Consider the following 23,101-nt stretch of genomic DNA (forward strand, 5'->3'; position numbering starts at 1 on the left):
ATCGAATCCCACCTCGGGCTCCCGGTGCATGGGGCCTGCTTCTCCCTCTGCCTATGTCTCTGCCTCTGTCTCTCCCTCTGTGTGACTATCATAAATAAATAAATAAAATTTTTTAAAAAGTAGTCTAAAAAATGTTATCCTCAAAACTCTAGGTCTTAAAAAGTGAGAAAGACTGTATAGGAGTTTCCCAAAAACATAAACTTGAATACACTTGATATAGTATGCTGACAATGTGAAGTGAAGGCTAGTGATGGATATGCAGCCATTCCAAAGTCTTTCTACCCTTCTTTTCTATGTCCTTGTATTCCCTGATTACTCTGTCTTTCTTCCAACAACCACAATATAAGTATTTCCATCAAATGACCCTCAGCTTCTCTCTTGGCTATTATCCCATTGTTAGTAGATTTGCATGCTTCCTCTACCTTCTCTATGAAAATGACTTCTGCATCTTAAATCTCTCTCCCTTCATGTCCCAGATTCTCATTTTTAGTTGTCTACATGTCATGTCTACCTAACTGTCCATAAGCACTTCAAATTCGTTATTTCCGAAACCATTTCAATTATTCCATCTATCTTGACCCAAATTTGATTCTTTTCTTGATGTTATTTTTCTTAGTTTTATTGCCATGTTCCCAGTCATTTGAATTCAGAAAATGTTAAAGCGATATTTGATTTTGCCTTTTCTTCAATTTTCTCAACCAACCAGTTAATGATTTTAGTTTTCACCTTTATATTTCATCTTGCACTAGCTCTTGTCTATTTCATTCATCCAGCCAAAAACTCACTCCCAGTTTTCTTTCCATAATTGTGTCTTAATTGAGCACATGGCCTTCATTGTGATGTCTCTCTGACCTGTGCTGCACAGATGTCTGAACTAATACTCCCAAAACTTAATTACAATTATAGAACTCTCATGTTCAACATCCTTCATCAAATTCCCATTATATGTTGCTATACAAGGCCCTCACAATATTGTGCCAAATTTTCCGAACCAGTATTTTCCCAAATGCCCCCCAAAATTCTGCCCAAACTTAAATATCTATTATTCTTCCAATTTTATATGCACATTACTTCTTTTATGCCTCTGCTAATTCTATAAATCTCTAGTGTCCCGTCGTTTCATCTTTCCTTATTGAAATTACTGATTCAAGAACTCTACTCTGCTTAAATCAATCAAGTAGTCTTCATCCTATGATATGACATCTCTCTACCCCTATGGGACTTCTTTTTTGTATTATTATTATCATCTGCATAATTTTCTCCTGCCTACCCCCTTTTCTAGATGGAAACTAATTGAGAAAAGTACAATGCACAAATGGAGCTCTTCATCAAATACGAGTTCAATAAATACTTGTTAAATTGTGTTAGCCAGACAAAGCTTCACCAAAAATTAAAATAATTCCTAATAAACATGTTTTTGCTCCCTCAATGTTTTTTGTATAGATCAGGGAAAGACGTGAAGAACAATTAAAAGCAAGACCATTCCATTTGCTTGTCTCATATAAGCATGTGTAAAATAGGTAAGTTAACCCACAGCAATTAGTGAAATATTTTTAAGCCACCAAGGAAAACATTACTATATAACTACCGATTTTTATCACACACCACAAAGGCCCAAAATAATTAAAGAGGTTTAAGAAGAATTTGCTTTACCCCAGAGTATAAATTATAAAGTGAGGATACTGAGTAAATGCTAGTAATGCATCCTATCAGCCGAAAATGTCTAATTAAAGTATCTTACCTTATAACTGAGATAACCAAGTAGTATTGTTTCAAATAGACTTATCAATGCCACTGAAACCTGAAAAAAAAATTGTACTTAATGAGAAAATGCAATAGAATTTAAAAATATATTCATGATTGTAATACTATTAACTTTATAAATATGTACATGTGTGTATGTATGTATATATATTTGTATAACATACAAATATAGATATAAGGAGGTATTATGTGGCACTTTAATTTCTATATACAGGTGGTAGGCTGCAAGCCACTCCCAGGACTACAGCTTAGTTTTATATTTCTAACACTCCTTAATAAATATTTTTTGCTTATTATCTCAAATATAAATGTGAGATCAGAAAGGTCAGACTGGCTGGACTTTACGTGATATGCAAAGAATAGGTTCTTTTATGTATGTTCTTAATATGCGCAATCACACACAACTGCCCCGCCATGAATACCACCATCTCCCCAGTAACACCTCCACCATTTCTACAACATCTACCAAAACAGCAGTTCTTTACAGAAAATAAAGGAATATAAAGTTTGAGTTGAGTGCTACATTCTCTCCTATCACCCACCTCAAACAAAATAAACATGTCAACACAACACTTCAAGATACTTTCAGATTTTATTTGAATGAACTTCATAACCAACTCCTCTTTTATTACTGGGAGAGCATAAGCTGAATCTTCCTAGACAAGCTTCCACCCTTTTCTACATTTGCTATTGTATATATAATATCCACTGCTGAACTACCAAAAAGCTGTGATTGCAACAGAAAAAGTAATTAGAAAAGATATCCAAATTACTTTGTATTAAATAGTCTCAGCACTTTGGGGTAGATGAGTAGAAGCAAAATAAGTAAGCCTAAACAAGAAATGACTCAGATAACAAATATATTTGTCTATAGATTTTTGAGATTTAAAACAATCTGCATAGAAAAGAAGATACCCTGGAGTTTAAATTTTAACTCATGTTGGAATGAAAACTTTGATTTAAGTGAATATTAAAACAGAAGGACAATATAAAAGCATATGAATGCATGGCAATATAAGTAAAATATGTTCAGAAGTACATATGGTATCCAGGCATTTTTTAATATAAAATGAAGACTCTTAGATGTTCTCCACAGGTGATTTAAATCATAATCATCCATGGTTTTTTTTCTCTAGGTAGTGTTAGAGTCTCTAGAACATTTGTAGCATAGACTATTCAAAATCCTATTTGAAAATGAGCATTATTATTATTGTAAAATATCATTATCAGATAAAATCAATTTAAATAGATCAAAATGTATTTCAAGGCCATATAGGACTACTCTTAAAAATATTAACTTACTTTAAATGTGCATCTCACTGAAGAATAATATAGGAATCAAGCTAGAGATTAAAAGACTGCATTTTTAGTGAATATTTAAATATTTGAAGGGGCATCTGTAATTAATGACATTGCAGTGCAAATCAATATTAAAAAATACAACTTGACTTCAAAAAAATATGAAATATCCAGACATAATAAAAACCTAATTTCATAGTTATGATCACAATGCATAATTAAAATGATCCATTATAACATTTAAAATGTACAGATTTCACAATCTTCACGACTTTAAAAGACAAACCAAACATTTGATTTTAAAACATTTTAAAGGCTGTGTATACACAGTGAGTTTGAGAGTCTTTTCATTACTTCCAGATTCAAGTGTCTTCCTATCTGTAATTTTTTGTGTTTTTTATCTTAGTGACTGCATTCTTTAAATAACTTTTACTTTTGAAAAATAACAGAAAATAAAAAGTATCTGTAGAAGAGAGACAGGAGTAGAGATAGGAACATGTAAAAAAATTGCTGGGCATAAAATTCAAAAACAAAGTGGTATAGGGGACTCCAGGGAACATCTCAACAATATAATTCAGACATGTTGTTCCCGCTCATATTTTCTTACTCTTTCTTCAGGGCTCCTTTTATGTCAGAACATACTTTTTATTTTACTTACAAAATTATCTGTTTAGGGACCAAGCTCTTGTTATTGTAATATGAGCCATACATTCATTAGTTCACACATTTAATAATTATTTATTAAGATTCTACCATGTTCCAGACACTGCAGATATAAAGTAAAAGAGCAGACATGGTTATGGGCTTTTGATTAATTTTTCAAGGATTATATAAGATGAATGCCTAGAGTAGTTTGGGGAACTTGTGGTAGCTTAACAGACTAGTTTACTCTGTTCTTCTCCATGCCCTCAAAAGCTTTCAAAAGTTTAATCCTGATAAGAAGGAAATTCTCGAAAGGAAGAAAGCAAGGCTCAAGCAAACATGAAGACAGGAATAAAAATGTGTGTCTAGGATGTGCATCAAGATTAATTAAGCAATAAAACAAACTCATTTTTAATGTCAACAGTTTTATCTCCAATATTATTTTTCTGTGAAATATGAATAAATCCAGAAATAGCAGGATAAAACAAAATTGTACATAACCTGTAAGCCCCATAAGGGTAGACTTCTGTTCACCCAAAAGATATGAGACCTATTAAAAAAAAGATAAGATATTAATTTTTAAAAACATGAAAAATGCATTTATTTTAAAATTTTAATTGAAGTTAAGAATATTTAAATAATGCTGCATTAGAAGGCAATAAGATAACAAAATTAAAATTAGAAAAACTTTAGTTTTCACTTTTCTTTTTGATAATATTCACTTTTACTCCAGAAATAGAAAATAGTTTTATTTCTAAACCCTTTCTAATTTTGTTTTTATTCTCATGTTAATAAGGAAAGAAAAGATAATGGGCCCTTATTTAAAGAGTGATTATGGCAAGGCAGAAAAACTTCAAACACTTTACTAGTCAATTCTCCATTAAAAAGTCACTTAAGTTTCCTCCATAAACTCAAAGATTTTATTATCTTTAACACTGTTAATATTTTGGCAATATTAGAGTCAACAGTATAAATAATCAGAATAAAGTGAGTTACTCATACTTCAGATTCGGATTTGTATAAAATATTATACTACAAAAAAATCTGTAGCTAACATTAGCATTAAAACATCATGCAGGACAAAGAGCGACTGTCCTCGAATATTTCTTAAAAATCATACCATCCTTGATGTTAAAAATTGTTTATACTCTGCATAAAACACCATACACTTCTAATATAGTCAGTAGTAATAATTTTTTTTAACTACGCTCCATGCCCAATGTGGGGTTGAACTTACTATCTCAAGATCAAGTCACATGCTGTACTGACTGAGCCCTACAGGTGCCCCCACTAGTTATAATTTTTAACCATTTATACCCTACCAGTGCCTATATTATTTTGTGTCCAGCTGATTCAAGTGAGAAGTCATTCACAGAAATATAATCTACTCATAAAACTATGGGAATAGTTCTGTTATGGTGCTCAAAAAATGCAAATAAAAAACAAAAAAAAATACAAAACAGAACAGGGCCTAGTTGTTCTTTATACTAAAGAAGTATTAGAGGAGTCCTATAAAATATTAAGTGTACTTTTAAATCTTTAACTTACTTCCTTTTGGGAATATGTTAATAGCAAAGAGCAATAAACTTTCAAAATTCTAGTTTTAAAAATAATTGTAAACTTTAAAATAATATTCAAAGAAACTATCTACCCTCTTAAACTAAAGTACTGTGTAATTCCAGAATGTCACATCTACCTGGACAACTGATATCTTCAATTGCTCCAAACCAAACCTATGACCTTTCTCTCAAAATTGGTCCTCTCTATTTTTCACCTCTCAGCAAATAGCACCAAATTCCACCGTGTTTGGTTACTCAAAAATTTAGGCATTATCTTAGATTCTTTCCTCTCCTGTATTTGCAAATACTTAATACATTGGTCATCAAATCTTTTCAATTCTTCCTACCGTATATTTGTAGAATGCATCTACCTCTCTTCATCTCTACTACCACAACCACCTCAATCTAAACTACCATTTTTTGCAAATGGGAGTCTTGCAAAAGTCTACCAATTAGGAGCCTACACTTCTTTTTGCCTTCTACATCTTTCCTCCAAATTACAACTACACAGATTCTTTCTAAATTTGTTTTAGATCACATCACCCCACTGTATATTGGCACTACACTTTTGTTAGGATAAAGACCAAAACACTTAAGTGGTATTAACTTACTCAATTGTGACATGATCCTTCCTATCTCAGCCTTTTCTACATCATCTCTTCCCATATCCTAGAGCTCTCAGCTCAACTCTCAGGGAAACCTTCGATGAAGCAGCCACTTGATCAATGTAGTCAACTAATCTATTAGGCAATGCCACTCACCAAACCAATTCTACCATTTATGTTGATTTTAACTTTATATTTATTTGCAAATATATTTCTTTAATAGTTGCCTTCTCATTAAATTACATGCTTCCCTAAGAAGAAACAGTATTTCTATTTCACTCACCATTATAGTTCCAATAGGAGTACACACCTATAGTAAATTAGGCATTCAATATAAACAAATGGATGGTGCCATAATGGCAAAAATATGGCTGATGAGTTCAGCAACACTGTCCCTTCCAAAACACATTCCTCATATTTTCAGTGACAAGATATGTAAGACTAAAGAGGGATATGACGTTTTTCATAGATAAAAATGATGTGCTACAAAAACTACTAAATAATTAAGTAAATAGAAATCTCTGGAAAATTATAAAATAAATTGTGAATCAGAAGTTGAAGAGCACTTTCAAAAAGAAATTAATACTTAATACGGGTGTACTAAAGCTAGGTATCAAAAAATAGCATTTTCTTTGGACTGGGATGTTATTTTGTTAGGTCTTGAAATATCACAGGTGTTTAAATTTAAAGAAGACTTTAAAGAAAAGTCTTTTCTTAGCCAAGGCTACGTCATGTGGAATAGATTTCATAATCCATAAAAAACATTTCTACAAAACTCTAACATACAAATTACAGTGTGAAGTGAGCTCTCCAATGGAAAGTCTTTTCTACCAATTGACTAAGTACTAAATTGGATAAATAAATAGATGAATAATTATAAACTCTAGTAGAAAGCTAGTGCCCAAACTCTTCTTCATAAAATGAACTTATGAAAAAATAATGTAGGATCTGATCTGCACATTTCTAGATCATCTCCAAAAAAAATGAGAAAGAAAACTGAAACTGGCAATCAGACCATAATTTCAAATGCAGCTTAAATCCCACGGACAAAAACACAGGAATATGTACTGTAGCAGGAAAGGAACTGGAAGAGAATTAAAGGAGCTTCATCATCAACAATAGGAAAAATATTTAAAAAGTCATTGAAAAGATGATACTTATAATATTGTCCTAACTACATCTGTATGAGTGTGTTACATATGTGTGTTTACACAGAAGGAGAATTTACCAAAGATTGGTTATCAAAATACTGAAAGTACTTATTTCCAGTTGTTGATATTTTAGGTAACTTACCTTGCCAAAGATATTTACATAGTAATAATCATGAACCAACTATAAAATTCTGAAAAAATAAATTTCACTTTTTTTCATTATAAAAAATAAAAATAAAACAAAAGCAAACATAAAAACAAAATGTATGGGATTTGGCTGTTCAGACTGAACTAGGTTTGTAAATAAAATCCATTTTTGAAGCATCATTTTGAAAACTGGAAGAACTACATAAAACCATGAAACCTATGGCAAAAGTTAAATATAGAAAGTTAGTGACCTATAGCTTCAGCCACTTTTCACAACATGCTTATTTATGGCTTCTCCAAAAGGTAAGAACATGGTCGCTAAAAAAATGTCAGAGAAACTTTGGCAGCTGATGCAGAAGTCCAAGGGTGAATATGTTAACCAGAAGAATAAAGCATTTGTTAAACACATGAAAATCATAAGGTCAATATGTGGTATATAATTCATATGAAAGGACCTGTGACTCACAAACTCAAGATGAACTCAGATTGATAGTTCTCCAAGAAAACAAAGGCAGCTTATACTGTATTAACAAAAGTATAATACCCTAAACCAGGGTGGAAATGATAAAACTCTCCTAAACATAACAAATACTGAGAACTCAGTACTAGGTACGGTACCAGGCCCACATCTCAAAGACATATAAAATTTAATGTGTGTCTGATGAGGCACCTGGGTGCAGTAGGTTAAGCATCTACCTTCAGCTCAGGTCATGATACTGGGTGCAGGGTTCGATCAAGTCCTGACAACTCCCTGCTCAGTAGGGAGCCTGCTTCTCCCTCTGCTCCTCCCCAAGTCAGTGGTTCTCTCTCTCTCTCTCTCTCTCTCTCTCTCTCTCTCTCTCTCACTCTCACTCTCTCTCTCTCATAAATAAATAAAATCTTAAAAAAAAAAATTTAATGTGTGTCCAAAACCAATGAAACCAGGTCTTGACACATAGTAGAGTCTTGACAATATATTAGGAAGATTTTTCAATAACTGATTCCTTTCAAAACATTAGACATACTTCATACCAGGTTAGAGAGCCAACGGTGAGGAATATTGCACAGAGGGCTAAATGCTGACTCTTTGAGAGACTGGACTTTAATAAGTCTTTCCCTCACATGTGCACTGGCTGAAGCTTTCTATCAACACTCCTCTCCCCGCTCCATGGTATAGAGTTGAGTGCAAAAAGGCACTCTTCAGCCAAAGGCTACATTTCTCAGCCTTTCTGTGAAAGTATGGTGATATGACTGATTCTCACATGAGATCTGAGAATAAAACGCAAGTAAAAGTGATGCTTGTCATTTGTTGCCAATAATTTCAAGAAGTATATATATACATGTATATATATATATATATATATATGTCTTCTCCATGCACTCCTTACCTTTCCGAAAGCTGTTTGCAAAGGATTGTTAGGTCTTAGACAGCAAATAGACAAAAAATAAAGTGGTTTGCACACATAATAATGTACTTAACCATGTTACTGAGTGTGTGCATGTATGTGTGAATCACCAGAGAAAAGATCTACACTAAGAACACCAGCATTACACTCCAGTGAACAAAAAAAATTCTTTTGAATTTTTGATATTGTATGTTAGTGCTTAGCGCTACTTTAATCTATACTGTAACCAATATACATGAGAGAAGAAAAGGTCTACATTATAACATTCCTTCCTATTGGTCATCAAATATTAAAAAGATATTATTGGGGCACCGGCATGGCTCAGTTGGTTAAGTATCTGACTTCAGCTCAGGTCATGATCTTGGGATTCTGGGGTGGAGCCCTGGTCCATTAGGCTCCATACTCGGTGGGGAGCCTGTTTCTCCCTCTCCCTCTGCCCCACCCCCTCGCTTGTGCGTGCGCATGCTCAATCTCCCCAATAAAAAAATCTTTAAAACTATGTATATAAAGAATAAGAGATATCGTCAAAACTTACTTCTTCTTTTAATAACTATTACCCTAAAGAAGAAATAATCTTTAAAATGTGAATGTCACCTGAACACATTGGTTGCTCTATTAGCCACCGATTTTCAATGTAAATCCAAATACCATAAAATTTAAGCACATTCATGTGCTTCTTACCTTGTCTCTATCACTTAATGTTAAAAACTAATAATCATTCCACAATCTTTCAAGCATAAGGAGATACATTCCTTTTGACATACAGTGAAGAACTGTAAGCACCAGCAGGCAATGAGTCAATGCTGACGGCCCATCTCTCAATGAAATTCATAAGCAACATGTTAGAGGTGTGTTTCCTTTGCTAGCGCCTTTTATCATTTACTACATACACACTGTGTACATTGGAGTTTGTCATTTGTGCAATTTCATACATTAATATTCTTTTCATATCCTTAGTTTGTCCATACTTGCAACATTTTCATATCAGTTTTGACTCTGGAGGGACTTAAAAATAAAGCAAACAGCACAAAATATCTACAGCTTTATTATGTCAGAAGCTCTAATTAAATAAATCTCTTTGCTGAATTAGCTTCATTATTTTAAAATAGAGCCTGTGCCCATAAAGGCCACTTCTGTTTTTCATTAACCAATACTGCATTGACAATGGGAACTAAACAGAACATTGTATTCAAAATGCAGCCATAAGTTATGTTGTTATGTTTTTTAATTGCAGTAATCTGGTTTTTCAAATGTATATCCTCTATAATTATGGCTAAATATTCCCAGTAATATGACATAGAAGTTAATTGTAGGAAACTTTGTTCCTCTTAATGTTTTTCAGATAGTATAATTTTACTCTGCCATCATCCCCCAATGCTCTTTCACCCTTAGAGAGATTCTATCATGTCTCATTTTATGATTTTTAAGTCGCTCTAATGTACATTTTATTTATAAATCACCAAGTTTTGGGCAGCCCGGATGGCTCAGCGGTTTAGCGCCACCTTCAGCCCAGGGCGTGATCCTAGAGACCCAGGATCGATTCCCACGTCGGGCTCCCTGCGTGGGGCCTGCTTCTCCCTCTGCCTGTGTCTCTGCCCCTCTCTCTCTCCTCTCTGTGTATTCTCATGAATAAATAAATAAAATCTTTTAAATAAATAAATAAATAAATAAATAAATAAATAAATAAATAAAATAGATCACCAAGTTTTAATAACTATTCTCATATGTGTTTAGAAAGAAATGTGTGTACCATTTTTAATAATACATAGACAGAAAAATGTAATAAATGGATGCACTGGCAATATGCACTGGCATCTCTAGCCAGTGGTCTTCAATCATCTTGATTGTGCAACACTATCAAAAAAATTATTGAACATGACTTCATTAATGCAACAACATTCTGTCACCCAACAAATCCTACACTAAGTGTGAGAGCTACAGAGGCAAATAATACAACACAGCCCTTGCCCTCCATAAGCATATACATAGAAGTAAATAGTAAAATCAAAGGCAATGTGTTAATTATTGGGACGGAGGTATTCGGGGAGGCCCAGAGAATCCCCAGAAGCCACTCCTAAACCAGAGTGAAATTAGGCTATAATCATGATGTCAGGTAAGAATTTCAGATAAAATGTTATCCAAGAAACCACTACCCTGAACGTCCACAAGTGCTGAAGCAAGTTAAAAAGGAATGGGTAGTGAGGAACAGGAATGGAAAACAAAGATCCAAGAAGAGAGAACAGAATAATCCAAGGCCCAGAAGCAGTGGAGAACACAATTTGTGTAAGTGGCTTCAGGTAGGTCAGAATGGCTGGCTGGATGAGAGGTTGGTGAGGTGAGGTAAGCACTGGTCAGATTATAAAGGACCTTAATTCAATCAGTTATCCACTCATTAATTTAACAAATAAGTACTGAGTATCAAATTTGTGCCAGGTTGTGAGGATTCAGGCAACAACATGTGTCTTTATGGGATAGCCACTGCAATCCAAATGGAATACACAGAAAACAAAACAAGTCGACTATGTATAATATCAAAAGAGAGAAAGGCAATGGAGAAAAGTTAAAAGGGAAAAGAAAAAAAGTATTCCAAAGAGTCTTGTGAGGAGACTACAATTTTAAACAGGATATTTAGGTAGATCTTCACTGAAAATACAATTTTGAGTAAAGATCTGAGGAAGTGTGCCTTATGTTATCTGATGGAAGAGAATTCCAGGCAGAGGGAACAGCAGGTATGAAGGCCTTGAGCCAGCACTGTGGCTGGTATATTCCAGAAACAGAGAAGAGGCCAATGGGGCTAGAGCAAAATGGGTGAGGGGTGAAGAGGAGGAGGCAAAGTTACAGAGAAACAAGAGTTCTCACAGGCCATGGTAAGTGCTTCGGCATTCAGATCACAGCCGTGTAAAGAGCTGACTTAGACTTTAAAGGAAGACTGGCTGCTATTTTAAGAATAAACCAAGGGGGAGCAAAAGCAGAATTAGCAGGTCTAATTAGGAGGGCCGCTGCACAGTACCCAGGTGACAGAAGGTGGCTTAAGCCAGGATGGCAGCATTGAGAAGTAGTTGTATGCTGGATATATCTTGAAAGTAGAAATGACAGAATTTTCTAAAGGGGTTTGCATATGCTGCAGAGTGTGAGACCAAAAGACAAGTTAAGAATAACTCTAAAGCATTTGGCCTGAGCAACTGTTAGGTTGGAATTTGGTTCAGCTGAAATGTGGAAAGCTGAGAGTAGAACAGGGTTGGGGGAAGGACAGTACTGTCACATGTTGAGATGTGGAAGAGCACAGAAGAAGCCAAGGGGAACATGGCAAGTTAGAAATGCCTATTAAACATCCAAGTAGAGAGGATGAACACACAGTTCAAAGCAGGGGATGGGAAGGTGCTGGCTTCCTATGGTCAGTTACTTAAACAGGGAAGAAAAGCATAAAAAGATCAGAGCTGGGGCACCTGAGTGGCTCACCCAGTTAAGCATCTGACTCTTGGCTTCAGCTGAAGTCATGATCTCGGGGTCCTGGGATCCGCATATCTGTTTCCATGCTCAGCAAGGGGTCTGCTAGAGATTCTCTCTCTCCTTCTCCCTCTGCCACTCATGCTGCTCATGTTCCCCCTCTTTCTCTCAAATAAATACATGAATACATCTTTAAAAAAAATAGATTAGTGCTGAAGGCAAATATGAAAAGCAAAGGGCAAATATGTAAAAAATTCTGCTTCTCTGTAGGAATAATAAGGGGTAACTGGGTGGATCAGTTGGTTAAACATCTGCCTTCAGTTCAGGTCATAAGCCCAGGGTCCTGGGATAAAGCCCCACATGGAGCCCCTTGCTCAGCTGGGATCCTGCTTCTCTCTTCCCTCTCCCTCTGCCTACTGTGCAAGCTCGCTCACTCTCTCTCTCTCTCTCTCCCTGTCAAATAAATAAAATCTGTTTTTTAAAAAAAGGTAGGAATAAAAACGATGAAGTGTATACTGAAGGAAATAACATAAATAAAACAACTAGTCCAATGCCACAAAATAGCAAGAATTCCAAATATATAACCTTGCACAGGCTGAAAATCCCCTGAGGGTAGTGAATGTTCCTTTTCTTAGTTATATCTTGACTCATAGCAATATGAATACATGCTATGTATTCAATAAAGACATAGCAAAATAGCCAGAATTATATCTCATTAAATAAATTTTCATAAAGAATTATCACATAAATTTTTACACGTTAAAATTTCACTTTTTAATCTTTAACCCTTTATTAAATACAGAATAATTTTCACTGCCTAACAAGCTGAAGAATAACCAATTCATTTAAATGCATACTATATAGTCATTTTTCCATTTTACATTGATCATTTTTATTTTTTAATTTTCTTAGGGCAAACCTCCACATGCAAAAATAATTGTACAAAAGCCAACCACCAAATTTGTTTTCTGCTTTGAAAATTATTTTAAATTTAGTAGGCTGGACAAGAACCCAAAGTGGTGATGAGTTAAAAACTACACACTGCCAGTCCTCTTATCTACTACCTCTACCAAAGGATAGAGCTTAAAGTGGGAAATCTATAAATGAACAGAAATGCAATTCAATAAAAGCAACATGAGAGTGAACGAAAAAATAAGTTAAAATAAGTCAAAAAGTCATTTAACTCAAATAAGATAAAGAGCCACACAAGCTATATCTGAGACTTGATATAGTCATGCATCCCAATAAATGCTGCATGCTTCAAGAGACACAATTAGATTCGTTGTTATTTTGTTTTGGGTTATTTTTAGATTCCACATATCATTTTCTAACTTATTTCACTTACCATAATGCCCTCAAGGAATCTTAAAAAAAAAAAAAAAAAAGGTAACATCCAATATAACTGGAAATACTTATAAAGCTGGTATAAAAAAGAATATGCCTTTTTGGAGTACAAGAAAATCAAGAACAGTAAGGTATGTGAGTCTTTAAAGAAGCTAACCCCATATTAACAATTATTCAGAGTACTTTGATTAGCAATAAAAATTACATAGGTATCCAGTATTAGCATTAGATAAATAGATTAAAAAAGACGTTTACTTTTTAAAAAGAATATAACTTTTCTTTTTTTTAAAGTTTATTTATTTACTTAAATCATCTCTATATCCAGCATGGGGCTCAAACTCATGACCCTGAGATCAACAGTTGCATGGTCTTCTGACTGCCAGGTAACTGAAGAAGACACATTTAAAAAAGAACTTAAAAAGATTATGTTCAGGGCATCCCTGGGTGGCTCAGTGGTTTGGCGATTGCCTTCTGCCCAGGGCATGATCCTGGAGTCCTGGAATCGAGTCCCACATCAGGTTCCCTGCACGGAGACTGCTTCTACCTCTGCCTGTGTCTCTGCCATTCTCTCTCTCTCTCTCTGTGTCTCTCATGAATAAATAAGTAAAATCTTTAAAAAAAAAGATTATGTTCATTTATTAACTGAATTCAGATCCATTTGTGACAAGCCCCTAAAATATGCTTGAGAAAACAAATTCCATAGAACATCTTTTAAAATTAGAATACAAAGGGGAAGAGTTAAGATGGTAGAGAAGTAGGGGGACCCTGGGCTGTCCTCCTCCCTCAAACACTGCTGTATTGAGATCAGATCATTTGCAACACCCAGAAAATCCATCTGAGGACTGGGAGAGGTTGGTCACAGTTGGAGGGAGACATACTGGTCACAGTTGGAGGGAGACAGCATGGCAAGTGCAAGGTACATGGAAGTGAACTGGATGAGAGAAAAACTGGTGCCATGGTTTTGGGAAGGGAGGGAATCCTTTCTGCGGAGAAAGGGAGGGGACGTTGAGACTGCAGCATTGGTCATACCAGAAGAAAACCTCCCCAGACCAAGGACTGGGAGCAGGGGTACTGAATGGCATAGGTTTATTGCAAACACCATGTGGAGCTCAAACTCAGGTTGTGGAAGAGCATGACATTTGCCAGAGTGAAAGCTGTGGAGTACGTTCCTGGGGAGAAGAAGGCAGCTGGCTCCAGGAAGGGAGCACACACATGGGGTAGGGATTTCTGGGGTTGCACGGAAAGGCATTGTTCCCCTTCCTGGAGTACATTTGGAAGAGGATATATTGCCTCTCTGGGGGCAAAAGACCCTGCAGGCACCAACAAATGGCCTTTCATCGGCAGGGAACAGAGGCACATGCAGAGGATAGATAAGCTGGTCACTGACTTTCACTGTGCTACACGAGAGATTCTGCACACCATGCAGGTGTGAGACATTTTCTATGACAAAAGACACCAGACACAGCAGGACAAGTCTCTACACTGGAGGACAGGGGTGGATCTCTACCATGTCAGGTCCTTTAAGATTTGGAGTTGTTGTTTTTTTTAAAGATTGTATTTATTAAAAAAAAAAAAAAAAAAAAAGATTGTATTTATTTATTCATGAGAGACACAGAGAGAGAGAGGCAGAGACACAGGCAGAGGGAAAAGCAGGCTCCGTGCAGGGAGCCCGAGGTGGGACTTGATTCTGGGTCTCCAGGATCACGCCCTGGGCCGAAGGCAGGCACTAAACCACTGAGCCATCCAGGGATCCCAAGATTTGGAGTTCTGAATCCAAGCCATGTGCCAAAGATAAAATGCAGAGGAGCTAGGGCCCGAAGCTCGCTGATGTCCCTCACTGCTCTGTGAGGGCTTCCTGAATAGCAGGGAGTGTGGGATCCCCTGTCTGGGACGAGAGAGTAGGGTGGCACCATTTCTCCACCCCTCCACCAACACCATGGCCCAGAGTGGTGGAAAGACATGCTTACACTAAACCTCCCCTCCATGCCTGGCAAGTGGGTATTTCCTGGGGCAGGTCTTACTCTGCGCCAGCACAGCAGGCCACTCCCCCAGAATACCACGTCGGGCAGAACCTCACATGCACCAAGTCTACCGATCATAGAGTACTTCAAAGCATCACTTGCACTTCTGCTGGAAATAGGACCAAGCTTTACTTATATTTTTACTTTTTGTTTTCCTTGGGAATGAGGTTTATAGTTTTTTGTTTGTTAGTTGTATTTTTTCTTTTCATTTCCTTTTCTCTCTCTCTTACTCTCTCTCTCTCTCTCTCTCTCTTTTAGATCAAGGATTTTTTTTTCTTTTCTTTCAGACTTATGTTAACAAACAAATCAAAGCAAATCTAGTCAAAGATCCAAAGCTTCTCCACTGCAGACAAGGAGGAACTCTGCCAAGGACTGATCAGTGGGAAAGAGCAGACAAAATGCAACAGCAGAGTGCACACAGCATTCACCAGAAACATTTCCTGAAGGACCAGGCCCTGGACAGTTTTTTAATATAGCATTACTCTCAGGTGCAAGAAACACAAGCTTTCAAAACATGCAAAATACAGAAACGTAGCCAAAATGACAGAATGGAGGAATACCCCCCAAAAGAAAGGTCAAGAAGAAATCATAGCCAGGGACTTGCTTAAAATAGATATATAAAATATACCTGAACAAGAATTTAAGACAACAGTCATAACTACTAGTTGGGCTTGAAAAAAGCATAGAAGACACCAGAGAAACTCTTGCTGCAGAGTTAACAAACCTAAAAACTAGTAGGCTGAAATAAAAAATGCCATAGCTAAAATAAAAAAAATAGACTGGATATCATCACAACGAGGATGGAAGAAGAAGTGGAGAGAATAAGTGATATAGAACATTAAATTATGTAAAATAATGAAGCTGAAAAGAAGAGGGAAAGAAAAATATTAGATCATGAAGGTAGACTTAGGGGACTGAGAGATTCCATTAAGTGAAGTAATATCACTATCATAGGAGTCCCAGAAGAAGAAGAGTAGAATGAAAAGGGGCAGAAGGTTTTTTAGAAGAAGTTATACAGGAGGGATCCCTGGGTGGCGCAGGGGTTTAGCGCCTGCCTTTGGCCCAGGGCGCGATCCTGGAGACCCGGGATCGAATCCCACATCAGGCTCCCTGCATGGAGCCTGCTTCTCCCTCTGCCTATGTCTCTGCCTCTCTCTCTCTCTGTGATGACTATCATAAATAAATAAATTAAAAAAAAAAAAAAGAAGAAGTTATACAGGAGAACTTCTCTAATATGGGGAAGGAAACAAGCATTCAAGACCAAGCAGAAATTCCCCTCAAAATCAAGAAAAACAGTTAACACTGTAACATATCATAGCAAAACTTGTAAAATACAAAAATAAAGAGAGAATTCTGAAAGCAGCTAAGGACAAAAAAGGTCCTTATTCTACAAGGAAAGACAGGTTAAGGTTAGCAACAGACCTGTCCACTGAAACTTAATAGCCTGAAGAAAGTGGCAGGAAATATTCAACATGCTAAGTGCGAAAAATATACAATCAAGAATACTTTATCCAACAAGGACATCATTCATAATAGAAGGAAAGATAAAGCGTTTCTAAGACAAGCAAAAACCTAAAAGAATTCATGAACACTAAACCAGCTCAGCAAGAAAAATTAAAGGAGATTCTTTGAGCTGGAAAGAATCCGAAAGCAACAAAGAACATAAAAGAACAGAGGCAATCTACAGGAACTGTGACTTTACAAGTAATACAATGGCACTAAAGTTATATCATTCAGTAGCTACTCTCAATGTAAATGGACTAAATGATCTAACTAAAAGGCATAGGGTATCAGAAAGGATTTTTAAAAAGACCCATCAATATGCTCCTTAAAACAGACTAATTTTAGACCCAAAGACATTTCCAGATTGGAAGTGAGGGGATGGAGAACGACTTATTATGCTATGGACATCAAACCACCCTGGAGTAGCCATACTTCTATTAGACGAACTGGATTTTAAAACAAAGACTGTAATAAGAGATAAAGAAGGTCATTATATCATAATAATAGGGTCTATCCAACAAGATCTAACAACTGTAAATATTTATGTCCCCAATATGGGAGTAATCAAATTAAAAAGTCCATGAATAGCAAACTTAAAGAAACTTGTTGACAATAATACAATAATAGTAGGAGGCTTTAACACATGACTCACAGCAATGGACAGATCATCTAAGCAGAAGATTAACAAGGAAACAATGATACACTAGACCAGTTGGATTTTACAGATATATTCAGAGCATTTCATCCTAAAGCAGCAGAATATACATTCTTTTCAAGTGCACATGGGACATTCTCCAGAAGAGATCACATAGCAGGTCACAAATCAGGACTTAGCCACTACAAAAGACTGAGATCATACCATGTGTATTTTCAGACCACAATGCTATGAAACTAAAACTCAACCACAAGGAAAATTTTAGAAACACCACAAACACATGGAAGTTAAAGAGCACCCTATTAAAGAATGAATGGGTTAACCAGAAAAAAAGAATAATTTATTTTTAAAATACATGGAAGCCAATGAAAATGAAAACATGATAGTCCAATACCTTTGGGATGCACCAAAGGCAATCCTAAGAGGGAAGTAGTAATACAGGTCTTCTTCTAAAAGCAAGAAAAGTCTCAAATATACAACCTCACCTTAGCTAAAGGAGCTGGAAAAACAACAGCAAATAAAGCCTAAATCCAGCACAAGAAGGGAAATAATAAAGATTACAGCAGAAATCAATAACATAGAAATTTTAAAAAACTAGTAGAACAGATCAACAAAACGAGGAGCTGGTTCTTTGAAAAAACTGACAAAATTGATAAGCCCTGAGGCAGACTTATCCAAAAGAAAAAGAAAGGACTCAAATAAATAAAATCATGAATGAAAGAGGAGAGATCACAACCAACACCTCAAAAATACAAACACTTATAAGAGAATGTTAGGAACAATTATATGCCAACAAATTAAGCAACCCGGATGAAATGGATAAGATTCCATTTGAATGGTTGCTCTGTTAAATAATTTAGTTACCAGAAGTTAAGAGTGAATATTTATAAATGGGTAGGAACCTGGTTTAGAGTAAATAATCAAAGGGCAAAACTAAACAAACTCTTGTCTTTATCCTTCTGTGGGTCTGGTGTTTGAAATACTCTTTTGTAATATTTTACAAATAACCTAGAAATCTCCTAATAAAGAAGAGCCAAGTGATGAGGAAGCAGGAGGCAAGAAGAAATAAGGGAAAGAACAATATTCCAATTTTGTCCAGTACTAGCTATGAATTTAGACATTTCACTATAATTATTTGAATTAAATTCTCTTTTTCTATAAAATAAAGTTGATGGCTGCTGTACCCAAGTCATAGCAACATTGAAAAAAATTAAATAATGTAGTGTATTTTTTCCTAAATATTTATCAAATCATGATGAGATAGACCAAATAAACATATAAATTAATAAAATTGAAAAAAGATAAAACCTGCCTGGAATTATCATTAATCATAAGATAGATCAAATTGGAATAAAAGGGAGCTTCTAAGGATTGACCACACTACAAACCCATGTTTTGCAACACACTACTGGAAATCCTAGCTTCAGCAATCACACAACAAAAAAGAAATAAAATGTATCCAAATCACAAGGAAGAAGTCAAATTTTTATTCATCACAGACAACCTGATACTCTATGTAGAAAACCCAAAAGACTCCAACAGAAAATTTCTAGTACTAATACAGAAATTGGCAAAGTCACAGGATATAAAATCAACACAGAAGTCTGTTGCATTTCTATATGCCTGTAATGAAGCAGCAGAAAAAGAAACCAAGGAATCAACTCATTTACAATTGAACCAAAAACCATTAAGATACAAGGAACAAACCTAACCAAAGAGGGAAAAGATCTATTTTCTGAAAAATATAGAACACTTATGAAAGAAATTGAGGAAGACACCAAGAAATGGAAAAATATTCTATGTTCATAGATGGAAGAACAAATATTTTTTAAATGTCTATGCTATCCAAAGCAATTTACACATTCAGAAATTCCTATGAAAATAACACCATCATTTTTCACAGAGCTAGAACAAATAATTCTAAAACTTGTATGGAACCAGAAAAGACCCCAAACAGCCAAAGTAATGTTGAAAAAGGAAATCAAATCTGAAGGCATCACATTTCCAGACTTCAAGACATATTACAAAGCTATGATCATCAAGACAGTATGGTACTTGCACAAAATCAGACACATAGATCAATGAAACAGAATAGAGAACCCAGAAATGAATCCACAAGTATATGGTCAACTAATCTTTGACAAAGCAGGAAAAACTATCGGGCGGGGGCAGGGAGGGGTGAGGAGAGGAAACAGTTTCTTCAATAAATGGTATTGGGAAAAAGGGAAAGCCACATGCAGAAGAATAAAACCGGACACTTTCTTACACCATACACAAAAATAGACTCAAAATGCATGAAAAAACCTAAATGTGAGACAGGAATCCATCCAAATCCTAGAGGAGAACACAACCAGCAATTTCTTTGATGTTGGCCACAGCAACTTTTTACTAGATTCATCTCTTAAAGGCAAGGGAAACAAAGGCAAAAATCAACTATCAGGATTTCATCAAGATAAAAAGCTTCTGTACAGCAAAAAGGCAACTTATGGAATGGAGAAAATATTTTCAAATAACGTATCAGATAAAGGGCTAGCTTCCAAAATCTATAAAGAACTCATCAAACTCAACACCCAAAAAATATAAAATCCAGTTACAAAAAGGGCAGAAGACATGAACAGACATTTCTCCAAAGACATACAAATGCCTAACAAACATACAAAAAAAATGCTCATCACTCATCACCAGGGAAATACAAACCAAAACTACAAAGAGATACCACATCACACTGGTCAGAATGGCTAAAATGAACAACTCAGGAGACAATGATGTTGGCAAGGATGAAGAGAAAGGGGAACTCTCTTCCACTGTTGGTGGGAATGCAAGCTGGTGCAGCCACTCTGGAGAACAGTATAGAGGTTCCTCACCCCAATGTTTATAGCAGCACTATCCACAGTGACCAAAATATGGAAAGAGCTCAAATTTCCATTGACTGATAAACATAAATTAGAAGTGGCGTACACACACACACAAACACACAGAGGGATACTACATATTTATCAAAAAGAATAAAATCTTGCCATTTGCAATGATGTGGATGGACCTAGAGTTATTATGCTAAGTAAAATAAGTCAGTCAGGGAAAAACTCATACGTGGAATTTGAGAAACAAAACAGATGAACATTGGTGAAGGGAAGGAAAAATAAAATAAGATAAAAACAGAGAGAGAGGGGCACCTGGGTAGCTCAGTATGTTAAGTATCTGAATCTTGATTTCAGGTCATTATCTCATGATCATGAGGTCAGGCTCTGTGCTCAGCATGGAGCCTGCTTGGGAATATCTCTCGCAATCTCCCTATGCTCCTTCCATGCTCTCTCTCTCTCTCTCTGTAAATAGATAAATGAAATCTTTAAAAAACAAAAACAGAGAAAGGCAAATCATAAAAGCCTCAAGTATAACAAACAAACAGGGTAGCTGGAGGGGAGGTGGGCTGGGGAATGGAGTAAATGGGCAATGGGAATTAAGGAGGGCACTTATAAGGAGCACTGTGTGTTGTATCAAGTGATGAATCACTAAACTACACCTCTGAAACTAATACTACACTATATGTGAACTAACTTGAATTTAAATGAAATATTGAAAGAAAAATGAAATAAAATAAAATTATAATACAATTCAAAGTAATCAAAAGAATATTGTTGAAATTCAGACAAAGACACCTTACCATTCATTTCCTTGTGAAGGGTTTTCTAGTAGCACTCGGATTATGTATAATAAGCAGCTTAATAATTTGAGAGAAAAATTGAATAGACGAATTCTTAGACCTTTAAACAAACAACAAAAATTTAATTTTTATTTGAACTTAGTTCATGAAAGGCCAAAAAATTGTCAAAAATAACAACTTTAAGTACAGAATTTAAATTGTATATGGAAACCACAATACCAAAATTGTCTAAACTCTTAAATTTTAGGTAGCTGAATTTTAATTAGCTAAATATTGAAACAAAAAGGGCTACTGACAGATCATATGCACTGAGAAGGGCAGCAAATATTATACTTAAAAATAAATCTAGATTTCAGAATTCAGAAGCTACAAAAATCATGTCCAATCAAGATTGGTTCAAATATGTTTAGAAATGCAAGCAATTTTTATATCCATGAATTTTGGAATAAATTTTAGCTAGCTAGAAAATCTAGCCACTTACAAATTCACCAGATAGTTTATAAATCTTTTACTTTCAGAACACCTTGTAGATTTGATTATAGAACAATTATAATCATGTATATAATTATATATATACACTCAATTAGTAATTACATAATTGTAGCAGAATCATAATGACATTTGCTGGAATGTACATGCATACACACACACTTTTTAGTTCAACCAGTTGAAACTTACTTTTTACTTAAGGTTGAATACCAATGAAATCTTAGCTTTTGGGGGATATTAAGACTGCCATGTATATGTCTATAAAACTGTGTAGATCACAGTTATGCAGCCTATAATACTGGATGATGAAGAAGGGCAATTAACATTAAGCAAAATATGCCTAAAGTCTGATTAATAGAAGCATTACCTTTCCTGTAATTATCAGGTGGTATCTGATTCATGCATTATGAATAAAATTTTAAGAAAGTTCTTCTTATTATTTAATAAAATCTGGAAACAAAATGTCATTTTTTTTTACTCTGCTATCTATGAGTGTACTTGAGGTAACATTTCTTAACAGTAAAAGGTTAATGCTTATTAATTGTGTAATTTCTCCTAAGCTTCCCTATTAAAATGGTAGGTACATTTTATAAGTTAGCTTCTTTATAAAATCTTTTAAACTGTTAATGAAATTGCCCTGGTTTTTTAGAACTGGTCTCCTCAAATGACTTTAATCAAAGTCGGCTGCTGGTGAAGTTTTCAAATAATGCATCTATCTTTTCTAGAAAGATGGCATTGTTAATATTAAAATCCTGGAAACTTTCTGTTCAGATGATGTGGCCCCTTTAGGTAACACTTCTTGGTGGAACTTCCTTGGAAATTCTAAACTGGGTTGGAGAGGCATTACCTATTATTGGCCTTAACTCTGCAGCTAACTTGCCATTAAGAATCTCTAACCAATGTGCCTTGCATACTGAAACAGTTCCTATAGTCAGAATTTGAAAGATTTACCACAACTCAGACTTTTCTCTTTGAACCCTATAGAGACACAACTTAATCTAGACCATCTCAAAAAGATTCCAGGGTCAAAATTCAAAAAGAACAAAGTCAACGCCAATCTAATATAGACCTTTTCATTATCTGATGACATTTTAAGCAATAATCCTATGGAAAACTGCATATTGACTTATTATATATGGCTTTTTTAAAATATGTGGTATTATAGGAAGGTGACAAATATCACTGACCTTGAATGATCTTAGGTCAGTGACTATGCCAATTTCATGTCTTCTTGAAGTTGCAATGTCTCCCAAATTTATCTGATGATAAGAATCAGTGAGTGTGAAACTCTGAGCTGAGCCCTACACTTTCTGACTCAAAATCTGCAGAGAAGGATGCTAGTAACTGTACATTTCAGAAACCCCTGGATGTTTCTTGCTATCAAGTATGATTGGGAAATATTAAACTCTTCCTCAATAAATCATATAAT

At 35.3% G+C, this 23,101-nt stretch overlaps 1 protein-coding gene across 14 annotated transcripts in view; it reads right to left on the reverse strand.

Annotated features, from left to right (window-relative positions):
- KCNT2 (potassium sodium-activated channel subfamily T member 2) overlaps positions 1–23,101 on the reverse strand; it is a 409,501-nt gene that overhangs the window by 248,100 nt on the left and 138,300 nt on the right. For all 14 annotated transcript variants that reach the window (XR_005990686.1, XR_005990687.1, XM_041774257.1 and 11 more), the window contains 3 exons: positions 21,184–21,283; positions 4,207–4,255; positions 1,742–1,801 (listed from right to left, as the gene is read on the reverse strand). Coding sequence is in view for 12 of the 14 variants with exons in the window: in XM_041774257.1 (XP_041630191.1) it covers positions 1,742–1,801; positions 4,207–4,255; positions 21,184–21,283 (209 nt within the window). In the remaining 2 variants the exon portion in view is untranslated. The remainder of the gene's footprint in view (positions 1–1,741; positions 1,802–4,206; positions 4,256–21,183; positions 21,284–23,101) is intronic.

This window comes from Vulpes lagopus, chromosome 11 (assembly GCF_018345385.1).
Source record: "Vulpes lagopus strain Blue_001 chromosome 11, ASM1834538v1, whole genome shotgun sequence".
Lineage (NCBI taxonomy): Eukaryota > Metazoa > Chordata > Mammalia > Carnivora > Canidae > Vulpes > Vulpes lagopus.